At 33.7% G+C, this 21,398-nt stretch overlaps 3 protein-coding genes across 3 annotated transcripts; all 3 read right to left on the bottom strand.

The window, feature by feature from the left end:
• Positions 1–530: 530 nt before the first annotated feature.
• LOC108194188 (squamosa promoter-binding protein 1) lies at positions 531–1,892 on the bottom strand. The gene is made up of 2 exons (XM_017361104.2): positions 1,448–1,892; positions 531–907 (listed from the first exon to the last, which is right to left on the bottom strand). The coding sequence occupies exons 1-2, from the start codon at positions 1,753–1,755 to the stop codon at positions 790–792; spliced, it is 426 nt and encodes a 141-aa protein (XP_017216593.1). The 5' UTR covers positions 1,756–1,892; the 3' UTR covers positions 531–789.
• Positions 1,893–14,781: 12,889 nt separating this feature from the next.
• LOC108194784 (protein RALF-like 4) lies at positions 14,782–15,105 on the bottom strand. The gene has a single exon (XM_017361723.1). The coding sequence runs from the start codon at positions 15,103–15,105 to the stop codon at positions 14,782–14,784; it is 324 nt and encodes a 107-aa protein (XP_017217212.1).
• Positions 15,106–16,314: 1,209 nt separating this feature from the next.
• LOC108196105 (eukaryotic translation initiation factor 3 subunit D) lies at positions 16,315–21,149 on the bottom strand. The gene is made up of 2 exons (XM_017363214.2): positions 19,320–21,149; positions 16,315–16,492 (listed from the first exon to the last, which is right to left on the bottom strand). Exon 1 carries the CDS (start codon positions 21,037–21,039, stop codon positions 19,330–19,332), a length of 1,710 nt encoding a protein of 569 aa, XP_017218703.1. The 5' UTR covers positions 21,040–21,149; the 3' UTR covers positions 16,315–16,492; positions 19,320–19,329.
• Between the last annotated feature and the right edge of the window lie 249 nt (positions 21,150–21,398).

Consider the following 21,398-nt stretch of genomic DNA (forward strand, 5'->3'; position numbering starts at 1 on the left):
AAGTTAGATGTTTTTGTGTATAATCAATCCAAAAAAATTGGCGGAAGGTGACAATGCAAGAACGTGATTACTTTTCAAAAAAAAAAACACAAATAAAATTAAGATTCGTCGTACTTTAAATTGTTAATTACCTGTATAAATTTGTTTTCATTTTTTCACCATGAATTATAGTCCAATTTTGCAATTTTATATATTAGTATTGGTATTATATCAAGATTTTTATAATATAAAATTTATCCTACAAATATTAATTCTAAAACATTAATATAGTTTTTATCAGATAGCCACAAAATTATTTTATTTTACAAATATTAATATTGAATCATTAATATAATTTTTATAGGCCGCTGCAACACGCGGCTTCTCAACTAGTAAGTACATAAAGTACATTGATGTATGACAAATTGTAGGCATGTCACTAACGATTTAGGTTTAGTTCTAAAGCTCCGTTTATACAAGAAAATTATTTGTCATTTTATCGTGCAGAAGCGGAAAAAAAAGTGCATATAGATTGAGACAGAAGCAAATACTAGCACAGAAACAAGCAGAACTGCTAAATCATATATGGACATAGGTTACATCTTTAGTTGAATAACACTTGGTAAACTTGAAAAGAAACAGTCATTTTTCTGCTAAGAGGGACATTTAGGAAGAAGTCCATATTTGACAGAAGAGAGAGAGCGTTCTAGTGATCGCTAAATCACGTTTTATTGGTGCTTCCTGAGATGGTCATTTAAATCACTTTCTTTATTCTACCAACAATTCAGTGCATTTAACTAATTCTTATTGTCAGCCTGACCCTTCTCCTGGAAAATCATATGAACTCTTGCGACGGCGTTCGTTATGTCCAAGCAAACGCCTGCGGCAACTCCTCTTAGCGTCATCAAACTCTGGTAGCTCATGGAACCTGCAGAATGCCAAATTATACCTGTATATTATCCTAATTCCCAACCCGTAAGAGAGGTATTCTAAGAACAAAGAATATATATTAAACTAAAATGTACAAATTAATCAAGTCAATCACACATACATTCTGCCTAATATTATCGGGCTTCAATTTCAGAGATCTTTTACTGATTTCCCATTTCTGTTAAGCAATTCTAGGGAAACTGTCAACGACGCTTAAAATTACAGGTTAGCTTTCTCCCATTCTTCTCTAGCTGTCTCCGTGTCTGTCTTGTGCAGAAGAAATGTTCTTGCTTATATAATTACACGGTTTATAAGGAAAAGTCATGTACCTGAAAGCTAAATTGAACGCTTCTCTTTGTCATCTTATCTGTAATTAGTCTTTTATATTTGCTCGCTGATTGAACTTTCGTCATTCGACTTTCTTGTTAAATTTGTTTATGTTAGCTTTAAGAAACATTAAACTGTACTTTTTACCAATAGATAATAACAAAAGATGAGCAAATTAAATATAGCAGTGATAAGAATTAGGTTTCCTAACCTGCTGCATTGCTGACAGAAACGCTGCTGGACTCCAGAAATAACGACGACCGGAGCCTTAGCATGAAATTCACATACTTTGTGCCTGCGGTGGTACGCCTTGGCAATGCTCATGTTCGCGAGGCAGTCCTGAACTTGGCAACAGGGTTGAGTCGATCCTCCTCCGGATCCTTTTCTTCCGGAGTAAGTCATTACCCTTTTCTTCTTGTTGTCCTCTTCGGCATCTTCATCTTCCTCGTCTTCCTTGACCACGTCTGCCTTCATCCGATCTCTCACGCTCCTCTTCCCTTCCGCCTTACCAATATCCATTCTTTTTCGCAGAGGAGCACGGGGAGATAATAAGACGAAGATGAATTAAAAATGTTTTTGGTTGGGAAGGAAGTTGAAAAAGAAAAGAATAGTGTGTGAGGACCACAAGAGCTCCATCCTTTTCCTTGGCTGTGAAAATAAATAACTGAAGGTTAGATGCTGACATTCAAGTCTAGCTCACGTACTGACATAAAATTATACGTAAAAATGTACTAGTATTGAACTTTCACAAATGTATTTAGAGCTTTTTGTACAATAAGTATTTACACAACATAAATAACATAGTACAAGAGTCTGTATGAGAAGCATTTATACTGACCCCCACCATCCATATCAGAGTTCTCTTTATGGGAGAGATTATCGGTGATGATGATGCAGCATACACCAAATGAACTTGTCACCATTGATCCAATAGTGACACTCTAATAAAGACAAGTTTATATCAATATCTGCTTCATATGCTTTGACAAAACAGTCTTACCACAAACCCTATTATGCATTCTATCTTCTAGCTACTTGAACTTGTTTTCTTCGCCCTCAAAGCTAATTAGTTCCGGAAAGTGCATATAGATAGTGTTGGGTGACCCTATTGCATCCCAAAATTTAGCTCCTCGTGACTTGACTAATTAATGATAATTTTGCTGCCTCTACAACAAACAGGACAAAACTGACAGCACAAAACCGACTGTTGTGGCCCACCAACGGCGGGTGCTAGAAGGGCTGTCTCAACTCTGCGATTGCTCGTAGGGTGAGGGCTTCCTTCGCACCGATTAATTAGTAGCAACATGTACTCCAGCAAAAAGGGCAGTATGATGATAATAACTCCCTCCGTCTCAACCATTTCTTTACTTGTTGGGATGTACCATCCAATTCTTTATATTTCAAAACTTATCAAAAATAATCAATGGGTTCTATCACTTTCTCACTTTTACTAGCTTTTCGCAGTACTTTTATTTCGCTATTGTTGTTTTATACTACATTAAAAATCAATGGAGTACCACCACTTCACCCACTTCTCTTTCTATTTTTCACTACTTTATACATATTTCCAAACCTCGGTGTCCAAACCAAACGCAAAGAATTGGCTGGGAACAGGAAGTAATAATCTAGCTAGCCACCTCTAACTGTTCCAGGAATAAGACTAGGATCTCCATGCCCAGATATGTATTCTTAGATTAAGCATCATAACATAATCAGGGATCCATAATCATTGTTACGTCCCCATTCGAAAATGCTTGAACTTCCCCAGACTGCCCTAGTCACTCTAAATCATGTCAAATGATAGTGTAATTCTACTAGATAGATGGTCCTGTGACTTGATATGATAGGAGAAAACTCATATGGTCCTGCGATTGGTAAAAGGGCCCTGTCTTGAATCGACATGTGTAGCGAGCATGGCTGGAAATCATGTCCTTGCACACATTTTTCTCCTACATGATTGTGGTAACACTGTTGAGAATGTGTCCCATTAATAAGCTAGAAGCGCATTGCCCACCTAACTTTGTGTGCTTAATTGTACTGCTAATATTACAACTTGTTCCACCAAACAGTTGGGCCATATTATATGCTTATGGCATATTGCTTAGCTTGGTCCCCCTCCCCTTCCCAGGTACGATAAAGAACTTTTCCAGAAAGATAATGCAAAAGCAGCTGTGTCTGTAGTTGCTCTAGCCTATCTTGTAAATCTGCTTCTCTTTTATTTGAACCAAAGTGTTTTGTTTTCTTGGTCACCACTAAACTTGAGTTTGGACCATGTCTAACATTCAAATTTCAAAGTAGGTCATGTTTATTACTCAAAATCAGTTCCAAAAAGCGCATTAAGGGCAGGCGGAATAGAGTACTACAACGCTTCGAGTTTGTACTCAACGGGTGATTAAACGTTTTTGAAAATTATGCAGACTATTAAGTGGTCAGCGGTCAAAATGATATTGACTTGCTATTTTTTCTAATTTTAAAATATTATTTCTTTTATAATATAATTAAAAATTAAAATTATTTTATTAAAAATGTTATTATAAATTTAAATTCTTATCATATCATAATTTATTTTAAATAAATTTATATTATATATTATTAATTCGCTTACTAACCAGTTTAAAATTTCATTTAAGCATCGGCTTAATCGCGCCTTTTAGAACTGATTTTTGACGTTTAGAACCTTAGACTATCTAAGCTTTTAACACAGTCCACTGTATCGATGGCTTTTTAGAATTGACACATGTTCATTCACCTAGCGATAGCTTGGGGTCGAGGCTCTTTCTCCTTCTCAACATGTCATGGATTCGAATGCCCTACCGATGTCAAATTATAAATTAAGAGATAATTTAACATTTGAAATCGAGGCATTTTATTTGACTTTTTTACATTCATAATCACGCTGAGGCTGAGCTGAGCACAGCAAAACTGCTATTGGCTTTTGTTGAGTATTGACCTATTCGTGAATTTACATAGGAATTTAGGTCATATAAATCCAAATCCGTCCGTCGACACAAACGAGAGCAAATATTTTTCTTTTGTCACAAAACGAGAGCAAATATTGATTGTTCAGATTTATTTTTATTTTTATACTTGAATTTATCTAGAAATAGAAGGAAAAAGGTTCTTTCATGGGTTCCATTCACTTATCTTATTTTTCATTTTTGGAAACAAATTATTTATTTTTCTAAAAAATACATGTTTACTTTATTCTGAAATAAGTACTTATTTTTATAAAAAAAATATTAAGCTCTCTAAATATCTACTTTCAAAAAAAATTCTACATTTTTATTTAAAAAACCTAAAAAATAATAGGGGTATTTTCTTAGATACCCAAACCTAGAAACTTTTTTACAAAAATACTATAGTTTTTTAATTTTTTTGCAAAATACAATCTTCCAAAAAACATCTGCAAAAATACCATTTTCTGAAAAAAAAAAATTGCAAAAATATGAAGCTTGCATTTGCAATCATATTTGCAACTGCTAGTAACCATACGCAACAACAAATACAAATTTGAAAAAATATGATGAAAATTACATTTAATTACATAATGAGTTGCAAGTGGTTGTAGTGATTGAAATTGAGCGTCCCTGCGGAGCCAATACAAATATCGTAAAACTAACCAGAAAATCAACTAAAAGACAAATACAAAAATCAACTAAAAGCAACCAAAAATATCCAAAAGAAAATTTAAAGGCAACCAAAACATCATTTGTATCTATCTACTCTACATATATGTGTCTTTGCTTTCTCTACATATATGTGTTCTTGAACAAATACAAAAATCCAACGACATGATTATAACCACGGCGGCGATGCTGGCGTCGTTGGATTTTGGTAGGATTTTGGTAGATCCAAATTGATTAGGTTCGCGAGCAACCAAGTTTACAATCACATCAATACCGGTTCAAATTCGAATAATCACATGGATATGAAAATCAATGATATTTTATAGGAAACAGAATATGAAGAGTGCTGCACAAGTGGGTGAATTATGGTAAAGAATGGAGGTCAGATGGTTTGTATTGCAAAAGATGCACAAAATAGTTTGTTGGTCTTGTAGATTGCAAATTACAGTCAGAAATTTTTTACAAAAATATTGAAACTGCAAGATATATTCGCAATTATCCCTAAAAAAGTAGCATGTTCGATAAGTATCCAAAATAATATGTGAATGTAATATTTTTCTCTCAAAATAATTATTATTCAGAGAATACAAGAGAAGACAGCACGTAGCATTAAGAGCAACACAAGAGACTCCCCACTTTGTTTCCTAAATCATATTATAATGAATTTGATGAAAAATTTGACTCCAATAGCCTCTCCCCTCCCTCTTAAAAAATTAGGAGTTACAAGACTCTCCGCGGTACAGAGAATTGTGTTAGTCTCCTAATCTCCTTCCAAAACTTATCTATCATTTCCCTCCTTCTCTGAATATTTTTCTCTCTTTTATAAATGGATAAAGAAGATGTCGAGGAGAGCTGTTAGAGTCATCCTCCTCATTTCATGAGTAAATGAATTAAGAGTGTCTATTATCATAATTTTTATAGGGAGTCCGTGTAGCAAATCTTGGAGTTGCTCTGATGCACTAGATTTAACTGACCGGTTTGGCCGGTCGAATTCCAAGCAAGAACATACTGATATCAAGTTCGTGCAGATCTCCTAAAAGTAGAACCACTTAATTCGTTTCCATTTACCGTTTCATACATTTCAGCTCCTCAAAATGTATTTTAAGGGCTAAGCGGTTTATTTATTTTTATTTTTTACATAATCACTGAACCCAGTGGCAGAACCAGAGGGGGGGCTAGGGGATGCTAGAGCCCCCCCTAACCTCGAAAAAACAATGTATATTTTTTTTCAGCCCCCGTTGAATTAGTGTGATGTTAGTATAATTTTTTTTAGCCCCCGCTGAATTATAAATGTCATAGAGAAGTATTTTATACAAACTCCTTAACTTTTCTCTAAAAATAATATAAACAATCAACTCTTAACTATTTAAGAAGTAAATTACACAATATCTCCAACAATATTCCCTACATGCGCTCTCTATCTATATCTGCTAGGAGTTTGTTGGAGTTCATTTCATCTCTATATTCTTCAAATTTAGGCTAAAGAGCCCATATGAATAATCTTTTGGACATGCTCTCAGCCTCTCATAAGTCATACGCACACATTGACACTACCCTAGAGTTCCTTTGATGAAAGTTTTCTTCGCAATTACTAATGATTTGCTCTTTGGATCCTAAGAATTAATTTTATAGGAATTAATTGACACTAGCCTAACATAGAGCTACTACTTTATATTTGCTCTTTGGATCCTAGGAATTAATTTTTTGCTTTGTACAATTTTATCCAAAGGATATCTCTTTACTAGACCTGGAGTTGTTATCAAATGAGTTAGACAAGTTTATCTATGATGTGAGAGCGGATAAAGATTAATCCGGACTTCAAAGTATAAGAAATCTTTCTGTCATGACGGTTAAGACACACGGACATACTGCTTATCTCTTAGTTTATCTTCTGGTTGAGTTAGCTCTAGTTTTACCTGTTGTCATTGCTATTGTTGAGAGAAATTTTTCTGCTATAAAACGATCAAGACTTATTAGCGTGATAGGATGAGAGATGCATGATAGTATGATGATATATATCGAGTAAGCTATTTATGCAAGTATAGATGAAAAAATATTTCAGCCTCCCTAACTATTACTCCTGGTTCCGCCACTGAACCTAAAAATGAAGAGTACAAATATCTCTGGAATAAAATTCAGGCTATAAGGCTGATAATAATTTTAAGGTGAAGACAACTTGCACTATTTCTAATGGGGTTAATTATCAAACTCATCACTGAAGTGGACAAATAATATCAACTTCATCACTGATCTCCACGGGGTCTCAAGTTGCTCACTAAACTCGCTTAATGATATCAAACTCATCACTGCCGTTAAAAAAAAGTAACGGAGGTTAGACGGAGTGACAGATTGGCGGTTGACGTGACACATTAATAAAAAAGACTGAAGAAAAACAAATGAAAGAAAATAAAAAAAAAGTAGAAGATAGAAATGCCACTTAATTTGAAGTTTATATGGAAATAAGTATGCAAACTTTTTATTAAATTGATTTTAGGATATAATTATCTAAATAAACGTATCGAACTAAATTTTAATATATAATTAAAATTGATTTTTTTCACATATAATAAAATTTTCAAAAAATAATCATAACTCGCTCCTCTTTCAAATAAAAATTAATTATAAAATTACACAAATATTCAATCTAAATAAAAGAGATTATAATATTTATAAAAATTTATAACTACATACTGTAATGACCCGGATTTTTAAAAATATTTTTATTAGTATTAAAAGTGATTTTCTTCAAAGAAGGGAATAAGATTTAATATTTTATTCCAGTTTAAGGAGTTTTCAAAATTTTATATTAAACCCCGGGTTATTGTGTTATTGATAAATAATTGTATTTTCAAAACTGATTTTCATATATTGTTTCGAAAATTCTAGATGATTATTATGTGAATATATGGGTGATGTGAGTAAGTGGTATTGGTGGATTTGTTGGTTAATTAATTATGGTTAATTATGAGTATTATATGATTAATATATGAATTTTTGTGAATTTTATATTATCTAGTTTATTGAGCTGAATGCTCGTATGTGTTCGTATTTGCGAGATTTCAATTTCTGTATGCTCAGAAGAAAATATAGTTTATTTGGATATTTTCATATCGATTTATGGAATGTTAGATGATTTTATAATCGATTTACGGATTTAATTGCGTATATTTATATTTATTTATTAATTATTTGACTTCCGTAAAACCGTTCACTCGTAACGAGGTAGCAAATTTTCTTCCCGGAAGTTTCAACAAAACTCACCTTTAGCCTAATTTGAATATTCCGGACACTTTTCGTGTTTTGACTTTTTCGATCCGGAGTACGGTTTTTCCCGAAGTCGGTCCGGCGGAGTTTTTCGGGTATTTTAATTGTTGATAATTATCCAGTTTGTCTCGATATACGTGAATGCTAGATATTTTGATTATTATATTCATTCTTATCTTGTAATAATTGCAATGGGACCCGCATACTAATGACTGATTAAAAAGCCCCGTTTTGATGATTATCTTGAAAACCAGTACCGATTGGACCCCGCTTTATTATATAAAGCTAGTAAATATCGTATTTTCATGTCATAAACGATCCAAAGGGGTACCAATTATTTGTAAATATAAATAGACCTTTCTAGAGCTTATTTTCAACCGTAAATCATTTTCACCAGTTTCTGTTCACGAATACCGAGAGAAACCGAGCTGCGTTCTTCGTGTTCTTCGTAATCAAACAAGGTTTTGAAGGTGTTATTGGAATCCGATGGAGGCGTATGAATAGTCAAAACGAAGCTATCGACGCGTAGAATCTAGTACAATCATCCGTTTATGTGCAGATTGGTCAGGTGATTTTATATTGATTTTTCAAAATTCGAATTTATATGATTTAAATGATGAATTTTTGTAAACGTGATTGTTTAATTGTTTTGATGAGTCCATGATGTAGAGCATGTTTTTCTCGTCGTTTTGGTATATTATATGTTGAATTTGGGGTTCGGAATCATATAGAAACAGTGGTTTAATTCTTGAGTAGGTGTTCTTGAGTGTTCTTCGTGGGTTATGAATATTTTCAATTGAGATTTGGGCGTTTCTTATCTGTTAATCACATGAGCAATCGGTTGATATGGTTGGATAGAGCGTGAAGAGAGGAACTTGTGGGTATGTTCAAAAGTTATGTGGGATTCCCGGAAAGGGGTCACCGGAGTTTCGAAAGAAACTCGCCGGCGGGTTTTTTTGCTTCGATTTTCCGGCCATTCTTTGCGACGATTGGTGATTCTGATTATGGGTATGGGTTTCTGGTAGTATGAACTTCAAATCTGGAGTTTATGGGGTGTGTATGACGTCGGAAAATCGATTTCCGGCGAGTTAGTGTGGTGCCCGGCGGCTTATTGCTGTTTGGTCACCGAAGGTTTGAAGATGATGAAGTTTTTGTACTCAGGTTCTGAAACTTATGAATTACCCCCTGTAACTTTGAAAAGTTGCACTTTAAACCCTGGACAAAACTTTCAAAAGTTTACAAAATAAACCTTTTGATTTAATTTTCAAAAATTGTTTTATTTAATTATTTTGATTTTCAAAAATAATTTTTAATTATTTCTTTATTTAAAAATAAATCTAATTTGATTTATTAATTAATTTTAATTAGTAATTAATTATTTTAATTAGTCAATTAATTTAAATATTAATTGATTAATTATTTTAATTGATTATTAATTGATTTTAATTGATTAATTAATTGGATTTAATTATCCTTTTTGATTTAAAAATTCCGAAAAATAGTTTCGAGCTTTAAAATATTTTTCCAAATTATTTTCAAGGCTCGATAATTGTTTATGAAGGATTTCAAGTCCAATTTCAAGTATTTGGGACTTGATTATTTATTTGAAAAGTGATTCTTTTATCGATTTTAATTCCGAAAAATGTCTAAAAATTCCAGAAAATTCCCGAAAAATCATTTTTAACCCAAGACTTGATTTAAGATCAATTGGGATGAGAAACCTTATGTGTTGTGTGTTGTCTGCTATTGGTTGGATGTGTTATGTGCCGATAGGAGAGTGAGAAAACTGTTTTGAGCATAACTTTTGATCCGTAAGTCGGAATCAAGTGAAACGAAAGAGAGACAGAAGCTTATAACGTCTATTTTAATATGATGTGATTATATGGCTGAGTCTATAGGGTGAATAATTGTTGATAAGTATGCATAATGTGATAAAATGTGATCTAAGTGCTACCAAGTGATGATTATGTGAAGTACGTGTTAGTTTTGATATTGTGAAGTGATAAATGATTGTACGATTGATATTGGATAAGAATATATGGATTATAGTGATTGGATGTGGTTGGTTGATTGTTGATTGAGATAGGATAACAGGTGGATAGTTTAATAAATAGACGAGACGATGTCGGATTTTCGATAGGATTCATATGATAATTGATTTGTAACATGTTATGTGGAATATGACTTGACTATATGTTAGAGTCAAAGCATGCTTATGTGTTATGTGGTATCTGATAAGTTTAAAGGGGTATATAAGTGGGTATCGATATGCGTGATATGTATATGCGATCGATTGTTTAGTGATTATAGTGTTATCTTATTCTCGTAAAGGATTTGGACGAGACGTGTACGCTTGAAGACGTCAGAAAGTCGGAATGGTATTGCAAAGCGAATAAGGGATGAATCGAGTAAGCGAAGTGGTGTGGCGAATAGGGTATAGCCAGGGATGGTCTAGAGACTATGATATGCATAGAGTATGAGATTGGAAAGATGAGATTGAGATGTGAGACTGGAGTCAGATTTGAGGCAAGTATCCTACACCCTGCTTTTGGATATATTGCATATTCTGATCCATTCTTTTCTATATGTGTTGCAAGTATCCTAAACCCTTCTCTTGGATATATTGCAAATATTCTGATCCATTCCTTTGGTATCTGTTGCAAGAATTCGTATCTTTCCTTTCTATATTTAAAAGTGCATATGTTCGAATCTATTCTTTCTATTCTTTAAGAATCTAAAGAATTTCCGTGTTATTAATTAATTCGAAGTTCAGATTGTCATTGAAGCATGTGTTGCTCAGTGATAGTTGGAGCTTTGAATGAATTGGGATCTTCTTGATTATTCAACCCGCCATTGTCATGCTGGTTTAGCAGGCTAAATTCAGTTGCTTAGCCGATAATGGAGGATACTGAATAGTTGAGGATTTCCTGAACTGTGATTTATGAAATGAAGGATCATGATTTATGAATAGATTATTATCAAAGTTTGAATTGGAATTATTCTGTTGTTGATGATATTTATGATGATGTTCTGTTAATTTACATTGGCTTCTTGAATTGAATTAGAGAATTGGATTATTGTTTTTATATAAACCTGTGGACCAGATTCGTGGTCATGTTAGGCCAATGAGTGCCTTGGATCCAGTGATAGAGCATGGCGGGGCCTGCTCGGGGTTAGTGCGGAACTGATCAGCTGCCTAACCTTGGTTTTAATTAAAATGTGATAGTCCAATTCAATAATTCTTTTGGAAAGATTGAATTCCTCAGTATTCAATTGCTGCAAGGTATTGTGATTTTCTTATACAATACCTAAACTCGTGAACTCAGGTTGAATCCTTTTATATCTTGAACTCGTGAACTTTTGTTATATCATTTCAGAATTTTCATTGTTTATTACTACTTGCTGAGCGTTGTTGCTCACCCTTGCTATTCCTTTCTAACCATTTCAGAAAGGCTTAAAGATGAGTGGCTAGACTGTGATGGTGAATAAGGCTAATGCTAGGCGAGGAGACAGAGTTGAGGATCCAGTGATTGAGGAGTGTTCAGGGAAGTTGATGAGGTTGATGCAAGCTAGAGCTGTGCTATAAGGATTCAAGTGTAAGTCATAGCTGGAATAGTTGACAGTGATGATCTGATTTGGTAAGAGATGTTGTGTAATAATAGTGGTTGATTCTAATTTCAATACTGTAACCTGGAAGCGATCCTGCTGTTTTAAGGGGGTTAAAGTGTTCTCTTTTAAATCTTTTATTTAACGTCTTTCAAATCCTTTATTAAATGTTTTCAAGTTTTAAATTCTTTTGGATTTTCATTATCTCTTATAAAAAAAAAAAAAATTACAGGATTTCAAAAGTGTTTAAAAATGGGTTTTATGTGGTGACGTCAGAATCCAGACCCCCGGATTCTCGGGCTGTCACACATACGGCTACCAACTTCAAATTATATATTAAAATTTAGTTCCATACATTTATTTAGATAATTATATCCTAAAATCAATTTAATAAAAAGTTTGCATACTTTATTTTCATATAAATTTCAAATTATGTGGCATTTCTATTTTCTACTTTTTTTTATTTTCTTTCATTTATTTTTCTTCAGTCTTTTTTATTAATGTGCCACGTCAACCGTCAATCTGTCACTCCGTCTAACCCCCGTTACTTTTTTTAACGGCAGTGATGAGTTTGATATCATTAACAGAGTTTAGTGAGCAATTTGAGACCCCGTGGAGATCAGTGATGAACTTGATACCATTTGTCCACTTGAGTGATGAGTTTGATAATTAACCCATTTCTAATGTCCTCTCTCCGATAAGATCGTGTGGGGAGTCTAATCCAGTAGACTCAGGCATGCAAAAACGGTGGGCCAGCCCATGTTTGTGCAGTACAGCCCATTAAGAAATTGACGATAACACTTCATCAAAAAGCCGATTCCACATTTTCAATTTTTTTCATTATTCCCTTTTCTTTCTATCTACTTTCGCTAAAAACAAATTCCCGCCCCCAAATTGTTCTGTATCTGGTCACTCACTTCCTTCGCAAAAAGGGCAATTTTTTTTAAAGCAAAACGGGACCTTTTTTTTCGCAAATTAAATTTTGAGCTTATTTGTCTTGAGCTTAAATCTCAAATTTAAAGTTATTTTTATTTTAAATTGAAAATAATATTTATTTGTATAATAAGTTAGACGTCAGTTTAAAATTAGAAATAGACTGAAAACCGACTTAAAGACAGAAGTTAGCCTGAGATATTTTTTTAGTGACTTAATTTTTTTTAAAACTTTTTTTGGGGATAAAAATTATCGATAAGTTATAAATTACCCATAAATCACTTTTATTTTCATTTCATTTTTAATAATCCATAAATTATTAATAAGTCAAAATTTCTTCAAAAACATTTTAAACTTCCAAATTATCATATTAAGTCACTTTAAGTCACATAAGTCACAATTTTAAACTCATCCAAATCAAGCTCTTTATTGGATATCCAATTTGTTTTGAATTTATTGAATATCACTGAACTCGGAATTTTGGGTTTGGATTTGAATGTAATATTTCTTTCGTTTCAAATTAATAATCCACTTATGATTTTTTTTGTCAAATTGCCTAATTTTTATTCGAAAATTACAAACTATTCTTATAATATTATAAGAAACCGAGAAAAACATTTTAAAGAAAATTACATATACTTTTTATTATATGATTTCTATAATATTTTTTTAATTATATATCATATATAAATTTAATCAAAATTTGGTCAATTTGATTAAGAAAAGTTCGTGGACTATTAATTTGAAAAAGAAGGAGTATTAATCTAAAGGTGCTTGGATTTGAATTTCGTGCACCCACAACTAAAATTTGAAAAACAAATTCGAAATCCAATCTGAAACCCGATGAATATATGATTCACACTACGTAGAAAACAACCTTATATAGAGTTTAATAGCAAGCACCTCTATATATACATGTATTAATCACATTATTCATCAAATATTTAACTAGTAATTATGATAATTTTTTTTTAATCATTTTCTCTAAAAAAATATTAAATATTAATCATAATATTCAATTCAGGAGTAGAACCATATTCATCAAAAGTGATTTAAAAATAGAAACAAATTCAAAAATTTGCTTAAATTATATGTGTTAGATTGTTTGAACTTGTTATGTATGATTATTATTCTACATAAAGAATAAAATTTATGCCTGAGTATGATTAATTTTAAAATTGTTAATGTTATTTTAGTGTGGAATCAAATAGTTCTCTACCACACTTTAAACAAAATGCTTTTTTATATAAATATAAATTGTTCTACAGATATAAGTTATTATTTTATTATATATATAACCCATTGTTTCAGAGAGAACCATCTACAATATTATCGATCATCACTCTTTCTCTTTGAGTTTTAAACTCTCTATTGGGCTAGGCCCCTCTTAATCTTTTAGTTGCGTTTAGCAATGAAAATTTATCTTAACTACAGAAAAGGAAAAAGAAAATACCACTGATTTAGTTACCTTCAACTTCAAGTTTCAGATATTCCGGATACTCTAGAGAGCAAAAGCCAAAATGTAAATATTCAGTTCAGGCTAACTACATATTTGGAGTTGAATTACAAAGCAGCTGGTTCTGTACAAAATATTATTACAAAAGAAAAGAGATAATTAATGATGTTTTGTTTACCCTATCTTCTATATTCAAGAAATCAATACGAAAGAGAGAACACACTTTATCTTTATACTAACAACATTCTGGCTATAGTGTCCGATAAATGGAGACCATCCTTCGACCCAACCATATAACTATCCTGTAAAACAACAAACACAAAGGAATTACATAACAGAAAAGCTCATTTCCATGAAACAAATTAACCCAGAGATATATGTTGTAATAAAGAGCAGTGCTAGGCGTACAGAATTTTGTACAAAACCTAAGTTTGTACATAATGTCATAACAATTGATGTGGAATGTTTTAATTGGAGTTGTCGACGTAAATACAGTGGATCCTTCCAATTAAAACCCATCACATAAAATTTTATACACAATTCTGTACACCAAGCATTTTCCTTTAACAAAAAACTTGGAACTATCGTCGTACAATCTTGCATCTTTTGCCGTATTTACGCACATTCCAACAGTCTGTTTTTCTGCCCCGATCAACCTGTTCAGTGGCGCGCACAACGCGTAGCAGCAGTGCAGCCACGGCGATACGGATTAGCTCTCCCAGTTGCTTGACAATTATAATAAGCGGAGCCACGGGTGTTGCATGGCACCTTGTTCTTGTTAAGAGCATCGTAACTTATACGAGCTTTTCCTGCAAGAACTCTGCGGGAGCTCAACAGTTCTTCCAGTTCATCCGTGCCCGTTCTGAGGTTCATTCCCAATTCCGCATTCTCGTGGAATTTTATGAACGAGGAATCAGCCAGTATTGCTGATGCCAAGGCCACCAAGATAAATGTGGTCATTATAGCAGCGTGACGCGAGCCCATTGTTGGACAAACAGTGACGGATCCAGGAACAAAAAAAAATATTTTTATTTTTTCCGAATGGAGGAGAGGTAAATGCATATAGAGAAATTTATCAGTATAATTTTGTGGTTGCCCGAATCACTTGTCCGTTCTGCTCGATGTTGGGAAATATATACGAACATGTAGAGAGAAATGTTGAGTGGTGGTGAGATTAATTAGGCTTGAAATTAAAAAAGATGATTATTTTTGGTTAATAATTTCTCCATTTTGCTGCTCCGTTGTTTTATTTTTGGACATGTTATATGGTTGGTTGACCAAATTCAACTCTTCCCATGAAATCCAGGCTCGTCAATTATAGATTTATAGTAGTATATAACTTCATGCATTTCTACTTCGCAATGAAATGTCAGATACAAATGAAATTATGGATTAAATTTCAGAACAATGGTAATCTCCTTGTTTTTACCTTACGTGTTGGCTTTTGTCGCATATTTTTAGATGGATTAATTAGATAATAATAATTATTTATTATTGATTATTTTTTTGTGAATAAAATTTTGATTATATTTATTTATTTAAGAAAAGAAAATTTTTAATTACCCAATCTAAACATCTAAACATTTGTAAATGTGTGTTAAAAATAAAAACATCAAAAATACATAAATAATGGAAATATATATTTTCAAGTAAAAAACATGAGGTGACGTAAACGTCCTAGCTGTATTCAAATTAACCATTAACAATAGGTTCGAACTCTGCAATATCATATAATTTTGCCGTATCTAAATACTATATTATGAATTTTGATCAAAATAAATCAGTTCTCGAATAAAACGAAACTAAGAAAAAAGCTAATATTGCTAAAACGAAGATTTACCTGCATAATTTGAGAAATCAAAATAAACCGTTTCAAAAATTAAAATGACGTATAGTTTAATTTCTTAGAACATCTTCAATAATATAAAATAATGATGTGAAACTTTTACAATAGTCAACCATTATGTGCTTCCCAACCTGAGACTTTAACAACATAAACAGCTGTTTTATTTGTGCAGATAAAACAAATGGACTGTTCACAAAACTTAGATTTAGGTCCACACGAGTCGTACTAACATTTTCCAGACATTATTAAGCAAACCAGAAGGAAATATAAACAAATTTAGGGTGAAAACAGTTCCCGCATATGATAAAGTTTTCAAGTTTAAGCTACAGATATTAGAAGACACTATATCAAGAACATAGCTCATCAGATGATTAAAGTTGAAAACAATAACATCCCCAAAACTTCAAGCAAAACAAAGTAATCATAAAGAGATAACATTAATAATTAATTATTAACTCTTGACCGACAGAGATAATTTCTTCCACAACTTCTAGTAATAGAGCAATTCAACTTTTAACTGGAAACCTGTTACAGACAAAACTAAGTTATGTGAGAAATTGACATTTGATACATGGCAGCTGAAGCACAAGACAGTACAAACTTAATGGCAGCTGAAGCATAAGACAGTAAAAACTAAATGGCAGCTGCAGCAAACAAAATATAATGAAAGGAATAGCGAAAAAATATGCATTCCAAAACTTAATAACCAGAAACTAACTCCTATACATTTGTACAATCCCCAGTTCCCCACTACCCCTAGAATATTTATCGTTAATATACACAAGTTGGCAGTCATTAACTTGATTGATTCCAGAGTTCTTATAGTCTATAGAGCTACAACACATCTGCACAATGTGCCAATTCTATGTGACTATAAACAAACCATCAACTCAAAGAAAAACAATGTAACATTCAGCCCTCTGCAATTCAGAACCTAACAATTAAACTAACACTAAAGCTGACAATTAATAAACCCATATATCTATATGCTAGACTTGTAACTCCAATCTAACATATTGACATGCATAAAACTTACAAAAAATGCGTATAATATTTAGCTTCTCTAATTTTTTGAGACGGATGTTATCCCCAACTGGCAATTCTAATTTCTAGGTAACTGCTAAAATATTGATATATTAAGGTACAAACAACTTTAAAGAAAACAATATTAACAAAAAGAAGAAGAAGAAAGTTTCAGGTCCAACATCCACGGTAACACTTGCACATTTCATTATATTATTTTATTAGTGCATCACTACAGAGTTAATAACAAAACATACAAGCAGGATTGATAAACTCAAAAGTTGTTATTGGTGTAAATTTGCAACCAGGTCATGATTTTAGAATTCAAAATTTTGTAATAGGCTTGCAAATGTACATTGTAAATTATAGAAACCGTACCAAAAAACTACCCTGAACACAATGGAATTATACACTACAGTATGAGGTGCATATAGACTTAATAGATGCCTTAGAGAAGATACATATAAGATCAACAAAATATTCCATGTGCTAATATATAAAGTGAAAAGCATTTTATATCGCTATAAGTTTGGGCTTACATTTATATGTCACTAACCACAGGCTTGAGGGTGTTTCCACTGCCCCGCCTCAATTTTTTCAATTAAATACTCAATCTTTAATTTAGGATCTGACACATCAGTTAATTACTCAACCTTACACATATATATCACTTTCTGTATGCCAAACATAGCCTAAAACTAGAAAACTCGCACCGCCCCCCCCCCCCCCCCCCCCCCCAAAAAAAAAAAAAAAAACCAAGAAAAAACTTATTCAGGGCGAAACAAGCTTGCAATGCATCCCTCTCTACCTAGATGCATAAAACAATCAAAGTAGAGATCAGAATTCACATGTGTGTCGCCTACTTAATAACCACCTCCACCATTACATTTATGGCAAGAACCACGAGAGGACGCCAGAGAAAAACAATAAAAAGATCATATTAATAAGGTAAGGCATTTCAGTGAAAATCATAATATATAAAGTTAACAGCTATTCATATGTCCCATTTCACAAAGAATGACAACATCACATAATATTGTTTTGCCACAAATCCAGATATCCAATAGAGTTCAGCAAAGACCCACATACTATAGAGAATTAAACAGGCGACATCTAGAATAGAATGACACAACCTCAACCCTATATATATAAGGGGTTAATTATCATATAATCACTCTTTTTGTTCAAGTATATCATGTGGATCATCAACAAATTTTTTATCTCATTTGCATCAATTATTTAAAATAAAGTTACATGCTATTAATTTTATAATTTTCATAAATGAAAAAGCTGACTATTGAAGTTTTTCCAAATAAGCATATGTGCATCTTTCTAACTACTTCAATTTCTTTAACCATACATGTACTCCTCTTACTTTAATTGAATTCAAACTCAATAAGTGATTAAATTATAGAGGTAGAAGCAAGTTAAGACTTATAAGTGATTAAAATGTTTGGGAAACAAGTAGAAGTCATGAAACAAAAGCTAGCATTCTCAACTTCTTTTAAGTACTTTTTGACTTTTTACACAAACGGTACGAATAAGTGCTTCTAACTTATAAACCTAGAAGCCGGGCTTATAAGTGGTGGCCAAACACCCCCTAAAATTTCTTTAATTATAAGAAATATGTTGCCCAAGTCAGCAGCGTATTCACTTTAAAGTATCTCACCAGCATTGCAGGCCAGAAATCCATATAATAGAAACATTTAAGAAGTTTAAACTTTTATGTAAGGAATTACAGTAGAAATAATTTAGATCTGAAGTTAGCATCAGATATTTTAAGCAAAAACAAACCCAAAAATTGCTGCCCCCTTCAAGTAGAATAAAAATAGTAATGTAGAGGCCAAAAAGGAACAAGCATAACCATCCTTAATGAATATGGATTTAATAGCTAAAGTTTATTTTAAAAGAAACTGGTCAACACCATTTGATTTCTTTCATTATAGATATCAATAGACAATTGTAGAAAAATACAAAGTTCACTTGCAACTTGCGAGTGAGGTCATTATTCATTCAATGTCATCAGAGCTTATAATAAGTTCAATACAAAAAATTATTTTAGCAATGCACCATTCATAAACAGGAATATATTCATAGTATATATTAGCATGCTGCCTTTGGATATGTATTCTGGAGTATATAAGATCACTTTCAAATTTAGAGCTTTATACACTCTAGAACTCTCCTGACCACCTACTCTAAAACCACAGAACAAAGTGCACTTCAATATAGAACCAATTCAGACTAAACTAATCATAAAACTTCAAATCAATTTATAGTATATTTCAAGACCAAAGTAAAACTAAAGAACAGTAAATATGAATTTTACCTATTAATGCTTAAGCCTTGATCTCCTTGTCTTCCACATCATTAGTAGCTGCTGTGGTTGAATCTGCACCATCTGCATTCTCAGTAGGAGGCTGCACTTGTTCATCTTCTGGCAATGGCTCCTCCACATAATCATTCTCAAAAGCATCAGCAGGAACCTCGTAAATCCTCACCTGTGGCTTTATGGGATCCTTAACCAGAACATACTTCCCCTCCTTCAACTTCATGCACAAATCAACAATGGACTTCACTATTCCCCACATATTCGAGACATTCAAATTTATCTGTGTCGCAAATTCTTTAGGCTTGTACCCCACAACAGCCAGGATAACATGATTAAAATGATCTCTTGGATGAACTCTTGAAACATATCCGAGTTTCATCATATCTGCACTAGCTAAAATCGATTGTGCTGTCCATTTGGCCAACTTATTAGCATTATTCTTCAACTCGGTAGCCAAAACTGCACCTCTTTGTGTCTCCAGCTTCCTCCTCCACTCAACACCCGAATATTTTGGATCAAACTCATTAAGTGCATTGAGCGTCAAAAACGACCTTGAATTATTAACCTCAACAACACTCTGCACCTCACACCTAGCAACCAAATACATATCATTGTCCAACTTCCATCTCCTATACCTATACCCAACTGATGCCACCTCTTCACCCTCACTTGCAAACGGATTCGCCTCCTCAAAACTCACCTTCCCCCCATCCCTAACCAAAACCTGCTGCGAGAAATTCTGATTAATATAAGCCGCCTCAACACTCAAAGAATACGCAGAATTAATATCATCTTTCGCCTCTGGCAAAGGCTCCTGCGATGTCTCATGAACCGCAAGCAAATCCAACTGTGATCCATCACGCTTATCAAAAAACAACTTATTCCCAACCCTCTGAATCACAATATCCCAGGAATAAACCGACCTAGGCGCACACATCAAAGTAGACAAAATAGAGTCCGTAGCAAAAACCGTAGCCTTATCCTCATTAGCTAACCGCCTAATAACCGGATCATCAGTAGTCGTAACCTTGAAAAAGTTACGATTCTTAAACCTCTCCAACCGCCTCTCATTCTTCGGAGTAATCCTATCGTAAGTCCTATCATAAAACTCCAATCCACCACACATCAACAAATCCTCCGGCTCCGGAACTGAAAACGAGAGCTTGGAGAAAGTCGAAAACGGAATCTGATCAAGCATGTTCCACTCAGGCTGTATATCAACAGAACTTTTAAACACCGCAGCTTCGCGTCTCGGATTATTCCCACCAGACCTATTCAAATTATAAAGCCTATCGCGCCGGGCCCTATCGCGCTCAGCCTCACGCTTCTTCGCCTCCACCTCCTCGTCTCGGCGCTGCGGAAGCTGATTGCGATTGTTATGATAGTTCTGATTGAACCTCCACTTGGGCCCGAACTTGGGCCGGGGCGGGGGCTTGCCGTCGACGAGACGGAAGGATGCGTCGTCGTCGGCGGCGAAAGAGTCGTCGCCGGTGAAATCGAAGGCCGAGTCGTTGGGATTGACTCGGTTGTTCCTAGGGTTGGGGTTGTTGCGAGTGAAATCGGCGATTCGGCCGAGTTTGTCGGAGCGAGAGAAGGGGGCGAAGGGGACGTTGCTTGGGTGGTTGGGCAGAACGACGCCGTTTGAAGTGGAGGAGGAGTCTAGTGGACCCCATCCGTCGGGGTTGTACGGGACGGCGGCGATTTCGAAACCTACCATTTGAGTTTGTGTGTGATGTGAAGATTGAGTTGCAGCGAAGAGGAGGGTTTTGAGATTAACGAAGCCCTAGTTTTGTGTAGACGGAGTTAGGATTGGGCTTTTAGTTAGATGGGTCGTGGGCTTTAATTCATGATACCTATTTATCTAAGATATGTTGGATGTTTGTATTAGAGCAAGTCCAATGGTGATGTTAAAATAGGTGTAGCTATTGTTATAATTTGAAACCAAAAAATGGTTTTTGGTGTTAAAATAGAACTTATGGTCCAATGGTAAATGCAAAATAGCCCCAAACATATCCAAATAAAGCTATATTCTAATTCTATAATCTTAATGTACATAACTATATTTGTCAATATTAC

This window comes from Daucus carota, chromosome 7 (genome assembly GCF_001625215.2).
Source record: "Daucus carota subsp. sativus chromosome 7, DH1 v3.0, whole genome shotgun sequence".
NCBI lineage: Eukaryota > Viridiplantae > Streptophyta > Magnoliopsida > Apiales > Apiaceae > Daucus > Daucus carota.

Excerpts from the sequence above, each read along its gene's own strand:
- LOC108196105 (XM_017363214.2), bottom strand. The coding sequence starts at position 21,039 with ATGGTAGGTTTCGAAATCGCCGCCGTCCCGTACAACCCCGACGGATGG.
- LOC108194188 (XM_017361104.2), bottom strand. The coding sequence starts at position 1,755 with ATGGATATTGGTAAGGCGGAAGGGAAGAGGAGCGTGAGAGATCGGATG. Across the intron at positions 908-1,447 it reads TTCTGTCAGCAATGCAGCAG|GTTCCATGAGCTACCAGAGT; the intron begins GTTAGGAAACCT and ends GGCATTCTGCAG.
- LOC108194784 (XM_017361723.1), bottom strand. The coding sequence starts at position 15,105 with ATGGGCTCGCGTCACGCTGCTATAATGACCACATTTATCTTGGTGGCC.